This window comes from Papaver somniferum, chromosome 6, assembly GCF_003573695.1.
Source record: "Papaver somniferum cultivar HN1 chromosome 6, ASM357369v1, whole genome shotgun sequence".
Classification (NCBI taxonomy): domain Eukaryota; kingdom Viridiplantae; phylum Streptophyta; class Magnoliopsida; order Ranunculales; family Papaveraceae; genus Papaver; species Papaver somniferum.
Genome location: NC_039363.1, coordinates 134,024,505 through 134,041,288, shown reverse-complemented (window position 1 = coordinate 134,041,288; position 16,784 = coordinate 134,024,505). Strand labels below are relative to the sequence as shown.

Sequence of the window (16,784 nt, the reverse complement as noted above, 5' to 3'; positions counted from 1 at the left end):
TGAAAGTTGTTGTTCCAGTGGAAGAGGTTAAAACTCCTTCTCAATCGGTTGCTGAGAACGTTGTTTCTCCAAAAGATGACGAAAATCAACTCACGGTTTCACATGAATCACGGGAGTTTGTTGACTCATTAGTTTGTTGACACATGGATGCTGGAGATATTTCGACTTCATTAGTTGGTCAAGAAAATCTGGTCGACGAAGAGAAGGAATCACATAATGTTAAAGATGTTTCGTCTACATCTATTCCTGACGAAGAAGAAGAAAATCAGATAGAAAAAAATTCGCTTGTTTCTCAAGTTATTATTGATAAACCAATTACAAGAGCACAATTTGAAGATTTTGTGGAATGTTTTAGACGGTTCAATGAGGTTCCGTTTGAACCAGTTCTTATTATAAAGGCTACTTCTGAAAGGAGCGAAGAAGACCAAGAGAATCTTTTTCTTCCTAAAGAAAATCAGCTCAAGGTTTCGCATGATTCATAGGAATTTAATAATACGTTATCAACTCAAGAGGAGTTATCGTTTTCTAATGGTTCTCTAACTTTTCCGGACACATGAGTTGGTAAGGAGAATACAAAAGAAACTTCGCAAAAGATGAAGAGAATCAATTGAAGGAAGTTTTACATAATTCTTCAAAACTTGATGCATATCCAAGTGTTGATATTCCCTTTGAAGAAACGTTTGTGTGATGGTCTACACCAACAAGAATTGGGTGGAGAAATACATATCTTTCACCTGTAGTTGAAGACCTGGGATTCAGAAGTTCGTTGTTTCTTACTGGTTTGCCTAAAGATTTTCCAATCGGATTTCATGTTGAGTTAACTCCAGTGAATTTTTTTTGTGGTATATCCGACGACAGAGATTTACTCCGGAAGAATTCGTGGTAGGAATTTCTTAAACACAACGAGAGTAACGTTGGAAAAAGATTATGAAGACGTTAATGTTTGCATGAACGTTCTCGTGTTATTCCAACTACAAGAGGTACGAGAAGGCGCAGCTGTAAATCTACTTTCTAAAGTTTCATATGACTCTCATTCATCTTTGTTCGAGCCTGGATTATTGACACAAACTGATGGATACAGTACTGACACCAAGTTGGTTTTGGTGAACTGTAACTGCGAGAGAATTATGTTGCTTAAGATTTTAATGGATCTGCATGTGAGACGTTTGCATCTGTGCTTTGAACCATTATATTTTCTAATGACAGTAAATTCTATTTTCAATCACGGGATAGATGTTGCTGAGTTTCCTGGATTCGCCGGATAGATGGATAAACTTCTGCGGTTTGTGTTTGAGCAGTCGCTTGTTGAGACCAAATTTTTGGTTATCGACATTAAGAAATTTGATTCAGAATCAACAGAAACGTGGTTTTATGTGAAGATAGAAGAAATATTTGAAGGTGATGGCATAAATGTATTAACTCTTGAGGTTCGTGACATAAACCACTTTCGTGATTACACCCTTGGGAATTATCCTGCAAATATCACAGGCTACAAGAGAAGGCAGAAACATGATATTTGGTTACCACTTCTAAACATTAAGGTGTCGTCTTGCAGTAACTTTTCTTTCCATGTACTCTAGTGAAGCATATGATTTATGTCTTACAGAAGTCATGACGATTATCACTTTGTTGCTACTGAAGTTGGTGATCTTAGTTACCTACCACCACTGCGAGAACACCATGTCTCGTGTTGGAAATTATCATTTTCCTCTTGGAAATATGACATTATCTGGTGTAGAAGCCGTAGAAGCAAGTAATAATTATTGTGTTGATCAAGGGTTTGTGACTATTCGAACTGGTGATTTCTTGAAGGAATACTTTCCAATATTTTTCGCGTTCTTCGAGTTCTCTTCGTCAATCCTAGTGGGCGCTACAACAATTCTACTCTTCTTCGTGACCAAAATTTGGTATACTTTCCTGGAGTTGCTGTGTACATACCAAACTTGGAAGACAAGTTACACGAATTTGCGGGTGGAAACCAACAATGGTCGTGGAAACCTGGTGGACATGCATTCTGTAATCTATTCTACACTTTGGACAGGATATAGCAAAAATATTTATAGAGTTTTTCTTGCTTGGATTGAAGGGTTTGATGAAATTCGAAAGCTCGAGACACGGGACATCTACGAGGTAGCATTCAAAGGCTCAACTTCCACTAGACAAACGATACTTGGATTGCCAGCAAATATCAATGTTACGCACGTTACTTGGGAGCCTGGAGGAAATTTTTTATTTATTGTACTCGATAGTGGTTTTGACGACAGTGCTAATCTTACAACTGGTGGAGAAAGGCTTAGAAACAATGGCTACTTCATTAAGTCTACATTTTTTCCTCATACTACGGATGTTCATGAATGGAGTTTTAGAGATAATTATGCAGAGCAAACTGTGGACGGAAGAGAATTTGCACGGCATAGTTCATGTGTCTATCACAACTTTCGTCAGTTTAGAAAAACTGATCAGCTCCATTTAGTGCACTATTCTCTAATGCCTGGTTTATTAAGCTTTTATACTATTTGCTTACATTTTAGTCACACTGGGATCAACGCTCCGCCTAGCATTCAGGATGACGATAAGCAACATGAATTGTTGTCAAGTTTACACCTAGATGTAATCCCAGAAGACAGAAAATTTGTCAAGTCGTTGGACGAGAAGGACTCCAAGTTAACGCTGGTCAGTGTTATGGAAACTGATGCTATATTGAAATATGATGCTCACAACTTAAAAGATTTCTCTAGCACATCTGCAGTTCATAAAGCTCTTATGGAACTCAATGAACGGAGAACATTTATAACTCCCTCAACTTCCTCTGTTTCGGAACTCTATGCTATACATGGGACAGGTGATAACACAGATTACGGACAAAGGTATGTGAATGCTCCATATTCTTCCGTTCAATTTTCTTCAAGTAATCTGTTAATTTTACTATTGAAAGTTCAAGAAAGGCTCATGGTGGTCAGTCTTGAAGACCGTAAGGAGAAGTCACAGTTAAGTGGTTTTCTGTTTTCTAAGTTTGCAAGCAATCAAGCAGCTCTACTCAATTTCACATTTCCAGATTAACTTTGAAAACTACTACGAGAGAGGAAAACTGTTGTCTGATTTAGGTGTCGTTGATGACTTGAGTGGTTTTGGAGGTATAGAGTGTGCTCGTATCGAGTCTTCATACATAATAAGCTTGCGCGAGTTGGACATGAAGCACGTGAAGGATTTTGTATTTCTACATGAAAATATTGAACAGACTATGGTCATTCTTCACGAATGGGAGCTTACTTGGACAGGACGTGTCTCCTGGAAGCAACACACCTGCATGATTCGTGCTCCAAGTATTAATACTACTTCAAAGCAACATTCCCTCGTATGGTCCACTATTAAACTACTGAGAATTAAAACTGTGGTTGTTGTCTTTGATCGTGGCAAATCAGCACGAACAAATGATAAGCTGGACAGTCTTCTAGACAAGGAAAAGTTTGGGGTAAACCGCATAGGAGGAGAAAGAAAATCAGTAATTACTGTTGGTTAAACTTCAACATAGAAGTCACTAACAAGCTGGTTAGGACAAGATTAGGAAATTGATGTAATCCTAAGGGAATTAGAAGTCATCTAGTTCTAAGAAAAGGAAAGACATGTAATAAGGTAATAGGACTAGGAAAAGGAATTCATAGTTCTATATATATATATGATCACCAAAGTTGTGGTTGATCATATGAGCAAGATTAGAGCTTGTGTTTAGTTTTGAGTGATTTTCTAAACATCAATAAAGAGAGTTGTCTTTATATAAGCTAAGTTTCATCTTGCAGTTGCCATTAATTACTACTAACGTGGTTGAAACGATTATCACATTCATTTCTCCGCCTGTTACATCATTGTCGATTGGAGCACTATTGGATTATACAATTGACGCCAGACGTTATGTAGAGGATAGAATATTTGGTTGGTGGATTCTATTTCCTAACAGAAATGTTGATATTGAAGTCAAGTAGATATTTTTGGACCAGAGAAGGACTGAGTTAATCGAATACACTTTCAAAGATGTAGCTCAGAAGTTGGAATACATGCATATTATACTCGTGGAAGTCGTTGCTGGCATGGTTTTTACCAATACTAGTGACGTGACTTTTGTCTTTGATCGTGGGAGACTTAAACACAATTGTTATCATGCTTTGAGACACATTTCTTGGATGTTTCGGTTTATGATCTCTAGAGCTACGAATTTTGTGTTTGATCGTGGTAAGCCGGTAAACGTGATATCTACATTTTTCATGGAGGAAAAGAAATCATATTCTTTGATGACATCTTGAAGTCTAGAGCAATATATGGAGAGAATGAAGTTCTTCTTATCAGCTAACTCGAGGGAGAGTTTCTTTCAAGAAGGGGGGACTGATGTAGGACATCTTCCTTTGTCGTATCAACTATTATAGTTGATCCCTTTTCGTCTGTATCAACAATGATTTTTGATCCCTTGGGTCTGCTTTAGTTTACTTGCTTTTCAAGTCCTTTACTTTCCTAGTTTAGGTAAAATTCCTTTTTCTTTTCTTTTAGTCGGTTCTTGAAAAACCTATTTAAAGGCTATGGCTTCTTGTTTAGAAGACACATCTTATTATCAATATTATTATTATAAATTTGTTTATCAACTTTTATCTCTTAAATCTAGATCCTTGAATCAGATTTAATTAAGTTTCTGACGAAACTTAAACCTATCCATGTTACCCTTATCTGTGCTACACTAGAATTTATCATATATGTCTTTAATATTGGGATTCTATGTGTACTTAGGGCTTTAATTAGGCTATGAATCTATGTAAAAGAGGAAGAAAGGTAAGAGAGAAAAAGTTCCTGAGATGTAGAGAGGGAAAATAACTTGCAATTTGAAATTTGAATTGCTCTGTGAATATGCGAGTTGAATTGATGTTTTTTCCTTTGTTTTCTTAGGTATATCATTTGACAAAAATAACCTCACATTATTTATCCTTTGATTTGTTTTGTGGGGCAGTTTAAGTAAAAGGGTCTCAAATGAGGTGTTTGTTTAATAATAGTAAAGATGGGGATGTATCTCTTTCTCTTGCTTGTCTTCTAATATCAATTAAGCGGGTATTCCTTGGCATTTTCCCTTGATTACCTGAATAAGGAGCAAAATAGAGATAACCTAATTAAATCCCTAAGTACACATAGAATCCCAATTTAAAGACATATATGATAATTTTCTAATCCCAGAGACAACAAAATAAAATCAATTCAAAATACATGAGATAACCAAAGACTAAAGAGAATCTGAAATGTTACCTGGTTATGAATCTATGTAAAAGAGGAAGAGAGGTAAGAGAGAGAGAAAGAGCATAAGAGAGAAAGAGTTCCTTAGATATAGAGAGGGAAAATAACTTGCAATTTGAAATTTGAATTGCTTTGGGAATATGCGAGTTGAATTGATGTTTTTTTCCTTTGTTTTCTTTGTTTTCTTAGGTATAGTATTTGGCAAAAATAACCTCATATTATTTATCCTTTGACTTTTTTTTATGGGGCAGCTTAAGTAAAAGGGTCCCAGATGAGGTGTTTGCTTAATAATAGTAAAGATATAGTAACAATATAGGCTTCATTTTCTAAAATTCACTCCAGAAACAACATTCGCCCATATTCAGAAGAAGTATAAAGAATCTCTTTCGTCCACTGCCAAATCTTGTTGCTCTTCTATGTATGTTTTTGCTTAAACCCCTTCTTCTTCCTTGAAAAACTTGTGATTCTATTAATGTTTCTGCGTAAACAAAGTTTCGGGGTAGTATCAAACATTGTTCTAATTCCAAAGCTAATTCCTTTAATCCGATTTTTTAACTCATTTTCATATACTTCATCAAGTAGTGTTGTTGATGGATGTTTGTACCCAGAAATATTTCCAGGCACTAAACACGATGATTTTGGTGATGATGAGAAAAACAGGAATAAAAACATGAAACAAGCATAAAGATGAGAGACACGAATTTTACGTGGTTCGGCGAGTTTTTCTTACATCCACAGGCGAATCCCCGTAGGGAGAGATTTTTCATTGATGTGATTACAAATGGATTTTTGATCCCTTTTGGGGTTTTCTGCTCTATTTTTTCCCTCCTCAATTTCTCTATCAAGATGTCCCTATTTATACAGTTGAATACCTGGGTTCAACCCTAATCTGGAGATAAACTTAAATGGCATTAACTTGCCTTCCATGCCTCCTGGCATTAATCTTCCATGGATGCCTCCTGGCATTAATCTCCCTTGCATGCCTCCTGGCATTAATCTGTCTTGCATGCCTCCTTTCTGTTGTTGACTGTGACTGTCAGGATTTGAATGGTGTGACCTGCTGGCAGACATGGCTGGAGACTGAATGCAGGCTGGCTGGCAGCACAAGAGTCAGCTTGGATAGAGACTGGTTGGCAGTGTGACAGAGTACTTAGCTGGAAACTGGTACGAAGCGACTGGAAACTCGGCTTCGACAGTTGACTGACGGCTGAATTTGACCATTGACTGAAGTTGACCATTGACCGGTAGTTGACCTTGACCATTGACCGAGTATTGACTTTGACCAATGACTGGGTGTTGATCTTGACCATTGACCGACGTTGACTTCATGGAGCACTAGACTTGCTGGTAGCTATTTCAGTGGGTAGGCTAGTGGCAGCTGAATAGTGGCCCAAAACAATATTCTGGCCAAATATATGGTATTTTTAGTCATGGTACAAACATTGAAAATGCGGGGGTATAATAACCTCACCCAATATTTCGATGACCAATCTGTATGGACTAACTCCAATATACTTTCTAGAGAATAACTAGACATACAGACTCAATCTAGAGAAAAGTATATCGAGGAGTCAATATCTCTCTCACTTGATTTGATCTTTACTCAAGCAAATAGAAATCTGCGAGTCTTTATCAAATACAAGGATAATATACTTAGATGGTACCAAAGACCAATATCCAAGGATCATTCAATTTCCAATCAACAACCAAAGGTTGGATTTCACAATTGATCGATACAACGCACAACCTGTGATATTTCAATTATATAACAAAATATAATGCGGAATAGAAATAACACAGACACCAAAAATTTTGTTAACGAGGAAACCGCAAATGCAGAAAAACCCCGGGACCTAGTCCAGATTGAACACCATACTGTATTAAGCCGCTACAGACACTAGCCTACTACAAACTAACTTCGGTCTGGACTGCAGTTGAACCCTAATCAATATCACACTGATTCAAGGTACAGTTGCGCTCCTTACGTCTCTGATCCCAGCAGGATACTACGCACTTGATTCCCTTAGATGATCTCACCCACAACTAAGAGTTTCTACGACCCAAAGTTGAAGACTTGATAGACAAATATGTCTCACACAGAAAAGTCTATTGAGTTGAATAAATCTCTCCCACATAATTACCCAAGAGTTTTTGTTTTGTCTTTTGATAATCAAGGTGAACATGAACTAATTGATAAACCGGACTTATATTTCCGAAGAAAAGCCTAGTATTATCAATCACCTCGCAATAATCTTAATCGACGCGGCGAAAGAAGATATTGTGGAATCACAAACGATGAGACGAATATGTTTGTGATTTATTTTTATCTTTCCCTATCAGAGATATAATCTCAAGTCAATTATTAAATTGAACTCGTGCGATAGAAAATGGCAAGATCAGATCGCTCAACTACAAGAAAAGTAGTTTTGTCGGGCATCACAATCCCAATGAAGTCTTTCGGTCGTTAACCTACAGGGTCTCGAGAAGAAACCTAAGGTTAAAGGAGAATCGACTCTAACAAAACAACTAGTATCACACAGGAGGTGTGGGGATTAGTTTTTCCACATTCTAGATGTCTCCTTTATATAGTTTTCAAATCAGGGTTTGCAATCTAAGTTACCTTGGTAACAAAGCATTCAATATTCATCGTTAGAGGAAAAACCTGATTCAACCAAGCTAATATATTTCAACCGTTAGATCGAAACTTAGCTTGTCACACACAAATGAAATTTATTTATTTAGGTTTGAGTAACCGTACCTAAACGTGTACACTTAGTTGGTTCACAAATAGTTAATCAATGGTTAGCCATATAAGCACTTTCATATTCATCTTTCTCATAACTAGTTCAAATGACTCATAAGAACTAGTAGAAGAGTTTTTCAATTGCTTAGGTCTTTATTCATAGACACATTTGAAAAACAATCAGTTTGATCCACTTGAATCAATTCACGAACTACCGATTTGAGATATCACCAGCTTGAGTATGCGTACGGATATGCGTACCTAATCTACCGGATTTGAGTTTACAAACTCAACAGAAATTTTCGGTTCGAAAACTTCCATGGGTACGCGTACCTAAGGTTACTGGTTTACTAGTTTGCAAATTACAAACTCAGTAGAAATTTTCGGTTGGAAAACTTCCGCCAGTACGCGTACCCAACCTGTCTCCTTCACCAATACCGCATGCACACATATGTACGCATTTGGTCTCCGGTACATGGATTTATACACTAATGTGCGAACACACTATATATGCGTATATCCGTAGATGGTAATCTCAACTCTACATTTCAATCATTGAAACATTCTTCTATAATGTTATAACAATCGTTATTCACGACTATCATCATCAAAGCTACTTTCAAGATTGAAACGTCATCATGACTTTCGTCACGGGTAAAGATGAAAATAGTTAAAGCGAAAGCTTACCAACACATATTTCGATAAAAAGATACGAGTAAACTCGGCTTGAAATAACAAATGTATATGTATGAAAACTATCATACTTATACGACTTTGTCTCAAGAGTAGGAGATAGAATAGACTTTTGAGTGATAGATAATTTCAAGTCTCCACATACCTTTTAGTCGGATGAAGTTCCACTTGTTCCTCGAGTAGTTCTTCTTTTTCATAAGATGATCGCCATGGTGTCTGGAGCTCAACTACACATGATTATCCTAGACCGAAGCTTAGTCATAAGTAAACTAGAAATCAAGACATATAGTTTGGATCACTAATATTTAAAAACATGCTTGAGATGGAATCTGTGTCGGCTGTTTTTGCAAGCGAAACTTGAATTCCCAGACGGACGTTAATTTCCAATATACTAAACTGTTGTCAACTACAGGCTGAGACGCGGCAATTGTGAATGAAAAGGCAACATTCATTGGTGAGATCCTTCAATAGTTGAGATGATAACAGACTTTTGGTGCTGCTGGACCTCCAACCGTTTGGGATGTGCAACTGGATCTGACATCGACAATTATATGTCTTCGGGATAACAACAATGACTTAAACTGAAATGCACAGTTGCAGCGGGACTGGAACGTAATGACCGCAGTAAACTGGACTGCGACAGCCATATAAAACTGCTTTGCAATAATAATGAGCAAAACTGGATTGAAAAAGCTTCGGGAAAAGCTGAACTGTAGTAGTTGCGATCAGATGAACTGCAGAAAATTCGAGTGAAGCTTCGATCAGCTGAACTACAAGAGCGACGAACTCTGCTGGATTGCAGCAGCTTCGGTCAGCTGCACTACAGCAGCTGCGATCAGCTGCACTGCAGGAGCTGTGAACTAAACAGATTTGTAGCATCTTCGATTAGCTGGACTGCAACAATAACAATCAAAACTTCATTGCAGCAGCTGCGATCAGCTGGACTGCGGGAGCTAGAGAAAAGCTGGATTACAGCAGCTACGATCAGCTGGAATGCAACAGCAACGAGCAAAACTGCACTGCAACAGCTGCGATCAGCTGGACTGCAGGAGCTGCGAACTAAGCTGATTTGCAGCAGCTTCGATCAGTTGGACTGCAACAGAAACGATCAAAACTTCACTACAGCAGCTACGATCAGCTGGACTGCAGGAGCTAGAGAAAAGCTGGATTACAACAGCTGCGATCAGCTGGACTGCAAAAACAACAAGAAAAACTGCACTGTAGTAGCTGCGATCAGCTGGACTGCAGCAGCAATGAACAAAAAATATATTGCAGCAGCTACGATCAAAAATGCATTGCAACAGCTGCGATCAGCTGAACTGTAGGAGCTACAAACAGAGCTAGACTGCAGCAGCTTCGATCAGCTGGACTACAGCAGCAGCTGCGGAACTGGAATACAACAGTTCGATAACCCTGATTGTAATAGTTACAAATAAAACCAGACTATATCAGTTGCGTCCAACTGAGTACAGAATTGATGAGCAAAACTAGACTGCATCAGTTGCGTCCAATTGAGTGCAGCAGTTGCTTAGGAACTGGACTACAACAGTTCGATCAACTAGACTGCAACAATTATTTATCTTTCTGTTTGCGATAATTTTTATCAAAATATTAGGGTGTATGCTCACCCCCTATTAATCTTGTAACTCGTTAGAGGATTAAGAAGTTTGGGTTACCTTTGTTTCGATTTCCAGAAGCTGGATTTCGCGTCACGTTTAGGTGCTACGTAACTCACCCCCAAGCGTATGGAGTGTTACACAGCTCGCCCCAAAAGAGTTACTTTTGACTATGAGGTGTTACATATCTCGCCCCCAAGTGATGGTCATCCACGTTGAAGTGATATGCAACTCGCCCCAGAAGATAGTGATTATCATGCTGCTCAATGCTCGCACAAGGGTGCACTTCCTTGCTGCATCTTGCTTGTGCATGGAATGAGGTTGAAAGTTTTTCTGCTATCTGGAATTCGCGCAGGGGGCCAATCCCACTATTCCAGATTAGCGCAGATTTGAGATGTGTGCATCTCCTCATTCCTTGGCATGTGAAAACGCTCGCTACATTGTAGGTGTCCCAGTGAACAAAAGTATGCATGATTATATGAAATAATGCAAAAATATTTAATTGTATTCGTACCTTATGAGATGTGGTATTACGACTCTGGAGATGGTGCTGATGCGCCAGACGATTTTCTGTTGATTTATGTGGACAGTATGCCAACTGAACTACTTGGATTGGTGTGGTACGAATTCTGAATCGTTCTTTGAACCATATCCAATTGGTCTGATAGAGTGAAATTATCTGGAGATAAAATTGAATGGATCGGAAATGTCCAGTCTATTTCGGCCTAGCTTACACTTTGGCTTGGGCCGAAATTCTGCAGAAACTTTGTAGTTTGGTGGAAACATCCGTGAGCTTACTTCTCAATGCAGACGTCTCTGACATGGATGTTCGTCTAAAGTGCATGCAGCCTGATTGAAAGAATGGTGTGGTTGTCGGTGTCGGCTTGGTGTAATAGCTTTGCTCGGTGAGCACCTTGCTCCAAAAATGTTGATGATGTAATTGCTCAAAAAATATTCTTCTTCAAATGTAAAAATGTTATCTTCATGATGTAGGATATTGAAATACGCTCGCAACGAGTCAAAAATCATCTAATTTGGACCTCATAAGAAGAAGATATCAAAGAAATGAGATCGACCACTAAGCCCAAAAAATAGGTGTACTTGGATGAGCCCACAAAGTGGGGCGTAAATATCCTTAATCCCAAACAAATAGGAATGAATTATCCTTCATGGTCGGTTAGGCTTAACTGGCGAGTTGACTCGGCTGAGTTAGCTCGGCTTGGCTCAGCTAGGGCGCAAAAATTCGAACATATAAACTAGTGGAGATGAAATATCCGAGGACCATGAGATTAATATACGTCGTGAAACACAAATCTTTGCTGACTGACAGAGACTGTCGGGTCGACCGTCGGGTTTGGCCGTCGGTTGGAGCCACCGAGTGGACCACCGGAGTAGGCCGCCGGAGTTGGCCACCGGGTTTTGCCGCCGGAGTTGATGTCGGACTGCTGATGCTGTCGCCGGAGAAGATGACAGGTGATGGAGTTGACAACCAGTGACGACATGTCAGCCACTGGTTGGCCACTTTGCCGACGTGGCATTCGTTGTTGATGCGGCAAGTTGACGTGTCATGCTGACTGGACATATTGCTGATGTGGTATGATGACGTGGCATCTATCTGCTGATATAGTATACTAACATGGCATGCTGACTGCTGACTGGACATTTTTGTGACGTGACACTGCCTATATGATGATGTGGCAACTGATGTGCTTGAAGTGAGTGAACAAGAATGTAATGTGGGTGACATTATTCTAATGTGGGTGAAAAGAACAGCTATCAAGTGTTACAGAAACCTGAGGTTGGTGACAAAACTTGAGGTGGATGACACAAAGATAACATGGTGATGAACACCGCTGACTTGGGTGAATGGGACTTGCCGTCGGGTAACGCCGCCTGGCACGACCGCTGGACATGGTCGTCGGCTCTCTTTTTTTTTTCTTTTTTTTTTACATTTGAAACTTTTTGCAACGCTTTTCAGGAACTGTGATCTTTGCTTCTGAACCTTTTGTAACAGTCCCTACGAACTGTTGTCTTTCTATCTGCCCTTTTGCAACAACTTTATCATGGAATTTTCAGCAACGGTTTTCTGTGGAATGTTGTCGTTTCTTTAGAACTTCTCTGCAACAATTTTCTGTAACGGCTATAGTAATCGCGATCAAAACTGGACTGCAGCAGTTATGATCAACTAGACTGCAGATATTTTTGACGGCTTCCAAACTTCTTTCTCACGAACAGGGTTTTGGAGCTTTCTGTACTACTTTTCTTAACGAGAAAACACGATTCCTTTTCTCGTAGATCCCCTTAATCAGCGCCAATGTTTGTACCCAGAAATATTTCCAGGCACTAAACACGATGATTTTGGTGATGATGAGGAAAACAGGGATAAAAACATGAAACAAGCATAAAGATGCGAGACACGAATTTTACGTGGTTCGGCAAATTTTGCCTACATCCACGGGCGAATCCCCGTAGGGACAGATTTTTCATTGATGTGATTACAAATGGATTTTTGATTTCTTTTAGGGTTTTCTGCTTTATTTTTTCCCTCCCCAATTTCTCTATCAGGGCGCCCATATTTATACAGTTGAATACCTGGGTTCAATCCTAATTTGGAGATAAACTTAAATGGCATTAACTTGCCCTGCATGCCTCCTGGCATTAATCTCCCCTGCGTGCCTCCTGACATTAATCTGTCTTGCATGCCTCCTTTCTGCTGTTGACTGTGACTGTCAGGCTTTAAATGGTGTGACCTGCTGGCAGACATGGATGGAGACTCAATAGAGGATGGCTGGCAGCACAACTATCAACATGGATAGAGACTGGCTGGCAGTGCGACAGAGTACTTAGCTGAAAACTGGCAAGAAGCGCGACTGGCAACTCGGCTTCGACAGTTGACTTTGCCCATTGGCCGGGTGTTAACCTTGACCATTGACTGGCCGTTGACTTTGACCATTGACCGGGCATTGACCTTGACCATTGACATGGCGTTGACTTTGTCTATTGACCGGGCGTTGACTTCATGAGCACTGGACTTGCTGGTAGCCACTTCAATGGGTAGGCTGGTAGCAGCTGAATAGTGGCCCAAAACAATATTCTGGCCCAATATGTGGTAGTTTTACTCATGGTACAAACAATGGAACTAATACTAACTATGAATTTGATTTCAATCAACTATTCATTTCCTGCAACAAAAGTAGTCATGTTGCCAAAGCGTCTCCATGCGCTTCTTCTCGTATCCGGTGAGGCTAAAAACATATATTTCTCCACGGAACTCGGAAACCTCTACGCATACCTCGGTGATATCTCTTACTGTCGCCTTAATTTGAGCAAATTCGTACCAAAAATGTGTTTGCTTGGAATTTAATGATTTCTGGTTTTGTACACAATGGCTGCTCTCGTGAAGCTATTAATTGCTATATAACATCATCGGCTAGAGTTCGCCCTGAATATTGTTTTAAAAGCTCGTGGAGATTTAGTTGATGGAAAGAAAGTACATTGTCGGGTTCTGAAACTTGGGTTTTGCTTAGATTTATTTATAGATGCTTCTTTGATTCATATGTAATCGAAGTTTGGGTTTGTGACTGATGCTCGTAAAGTGTTCGACGTAATGTGGGTACGGGATAAAGTTACTTGGCATGCAACGATATCGGGGTTTGTCAAAATGGGAATGCAGTGGAAGCTTTGGGTGTATTTGAGGAGATGAGAATGGAAGGAGTTCGGTTGGACAGCATAACTGTCTCGAGTATACTCCTTGTTTGTGCTCCACTTGGTGAAGGATTGAAGGGGATTTTGATTCATGTGTATGCTATTAAACATGGTATTGAATTCGATGTATTTGTTTCTAATGCTTTAATTAATATGTATGCCAAGTTAGGTGAGTTGGTTACCTCAAGGAAGGTATTTGGGAAAATGATCGCAAGAGATTTAGTGTCATAGAACTCGTTAATATCTGCATATGAGCAGAACAATGACCCCATTTCTGCTCTCGAGCTTTTTTCGGAGATGACGGAAAACAAGTTTCAGCCTGATGTGTTTACCTTGGGAAGCTTGGCTTCTGTTGTGGCTCAGTATGGGTATGACCATAAAAGTCGGTCGGTTCATGGTTTCATTATGAGGCGAAGTTGGATGTGTGATGACAGCTTCATTGAAAATGCTATTATGGACATATATGCTAAGTTGTGATGTATAGATTCAGTACGTAAGGTTTTTGAGAGGATCGCTTATAAAGATGTAATATCTTGGAATACTCTGATCACTGGATACACTCAGAAGGGTCTAGCTAGCGATGCAATCAAAGTTTTACGTGAAATGGAAGGGTGAAAGGAATTGTGCCGGATCAAGGGACCTTGGTTAGCATTTTACCAGCTTTCTCTCATTTAGGATCCTTGCAACATGGAATGAGAGTTCACGGAAATTCAATAAAACTTTGCAGATTTGTTCATTAAGTGTGGGAGGTTGGATGATGCAATGTTGGTATTCAAACAAGTGCCCAGGAGAAGTTCTGTTCCCTGGAATGCCATAATATTTGGTCATGGTATCCACGGATACGGTGAAGTTGCTCTGAAAATATTTGGAGAAATGTCGGTTTGGTAGAACAATGGAAGAGTTGTTTTCAACTGATGCGGCAGAAATATGATATTGCGCTCAGTTTGAAGCATTATGGATGCATGGTTGACTTGCTAGGTCGAGCCGGGCATGTGGATATTGCCTATGAGTTTACCAAGAATATGCCTATCCGAGCCGATGCTTCTGTTTGGGGTGCTCTTCTAGGTGCTTGTAAGATTCATAAAAATGAAAAATTGGGTAAAGTAGATTCAGAACAGTTGTTTGAAATTGATCCGGAGAATGTTGGCTATTATGTGTTGGTGTCAAATATGTATGCAAGCAGTGGAAAACGGGATGGAGTAGACATAGTAAGATCATTGGCAATAGATAGAGGATTGAGAAAGACTCCTGGGTGGAGTTCAATTGAAGTGAACAAAAAGGTTTATGTGCCAAATTGCAGTTTTGTGTTGCAGGATGTTGAGGACGATAAAAAGGAACATATATTAACAAGTCACAGTAAAAGGTTGGCCATTGCATATGGAATTATCAACACCCGTCCAAAGACTCCTATTCGGATCTTTCAAAACTTGCGGGTTTGTGGGGATTGTCACAATGCTACTAAACTGATATCGAAAATTACTGAGAGGGAAATCATTGTGAGGGATTCCAATCGCTTCCATCATTTCAGAACGGGCAATGCTCCTGTGGAGATTACTGGTGATGAAAGTTGAGTATTTCCTCTTATCTACTGCAGCTAATTGACATCAAGTACCATCTTGGCTGGATGGGAAGACTCATAAGAGGGGGACGAAAATGAATAACCTTGTTGCAATTAATGAAATTTAAAACGGTTTATTTTGTGGAACCATGAAGGCATCCTTGAAAATTTGTTGACTCAATCAGATCAAGATTCAGGAAGCTCGTAATCTGTGGTGATTGGTAAGTCATTCTGTTTGCATTCGGAAAGGCATAATTCATGCTCTCTTTTTGTGGTGATACAATATAAAGAACAAATATTTTCCGAAATGAAGTTGGGTTTGCTTTTTCACTACTTCTGTACTTGGTAGGTGGTTCATATGCATATTATAAAATATATTTCAGACCTTTAATCAAATCCAAACAAAACGATCTCATTTTCTTCCACCTGTTCCACCACTGATGGTCTGAAAACTTAAAAACACAACCACAACTGGAATCTGTATCAATAAACACAGAAGTGCACTTTTCAAACCCTCTCAACATCAATTTGAGCAAGAAAATTACTTTACCTGAGTAAATCCTTTCATTAACCCTGTAAGTATCCTACTATAGAACTGTTAGTGTTCAGAACCAAAACAACTGTAAAAGAACACAAAAACTAGATTGAACCCTAAAATAGAATCCTTTTGATTGGAGATTAGCCACCTCTGCTATGAAGAAAAAATATGAGAACTGAGTTTTTGTATTAATTGAAAAATGAGCTTTTACAAACTCATGATTTAAGAGTTTCTCCAATGGCATGTGTATGGAGATAAATGTCAAAATCCACCTAGGATACACATCCATTTTCTCTAAAATCATTCTCCAACTATGATGCTTTAAACCAATGTATAGATGATTTTGGGTAGACAATGTCAAGAGGAATGTCAAGTTTTAGACATTCCTCTTGACATTGTCTGCCATCCTAGTCAGCTTTTAATTAAGTGGATTGACTTTAATATATTAACTAACCATCTTTAACTTTAGCAAAATATTTATTTTGGAAGATAAAAATTATACTAATTAAATAAAGAGGTTACATGCAATACCGTTGGAGATGGATTCTTTTTTCTCCTTAATTTTAAGGAAAAACAGATTGGGGTGTCTTATTTGTGTTGCCACATAGGAAGCACACACAATGACCATTGGAGAAGCTCTAAGTATTAATAGCTAACTGAGCA

The 16,784-nt window shown here is 39.0% G+C and overlaps 1 protein-coding gene and 1 pseudogene across 1 annotated transcript; both read left to right on the top strand.

Moving 5' to 3' along the window:
• The first annotated feature begins 310 nt into the window (after positions 1–310).
• On the top strand, positions 311–3,554 carry LOC113286215. Its single transcript, XM_026534895.1, has 2 exons — positions 311–2,867; positions 3,056–3,554. The coding sequence occupies exons 1-2, from the start codon at positions 1,570–1,572 to the stop codon at positions 3,102–3,104; spliced, it is 1,347 nt and encodes a 448-aa protein (XP_026390680.1). The 5' UTR covers positions 311–1,569; the 3' UTR covers positions 3,105–3,554.
• An 8,049-nt stretch (positions 3,555–11,603) lies between these two features.
• LOC113291518 lies at positions 11,604–15,913 on the top strand (annotated as a pseudogene).
• The last annotated feature ends 871 nt before the right edge of the window (positions 15,914–16,784 follow it).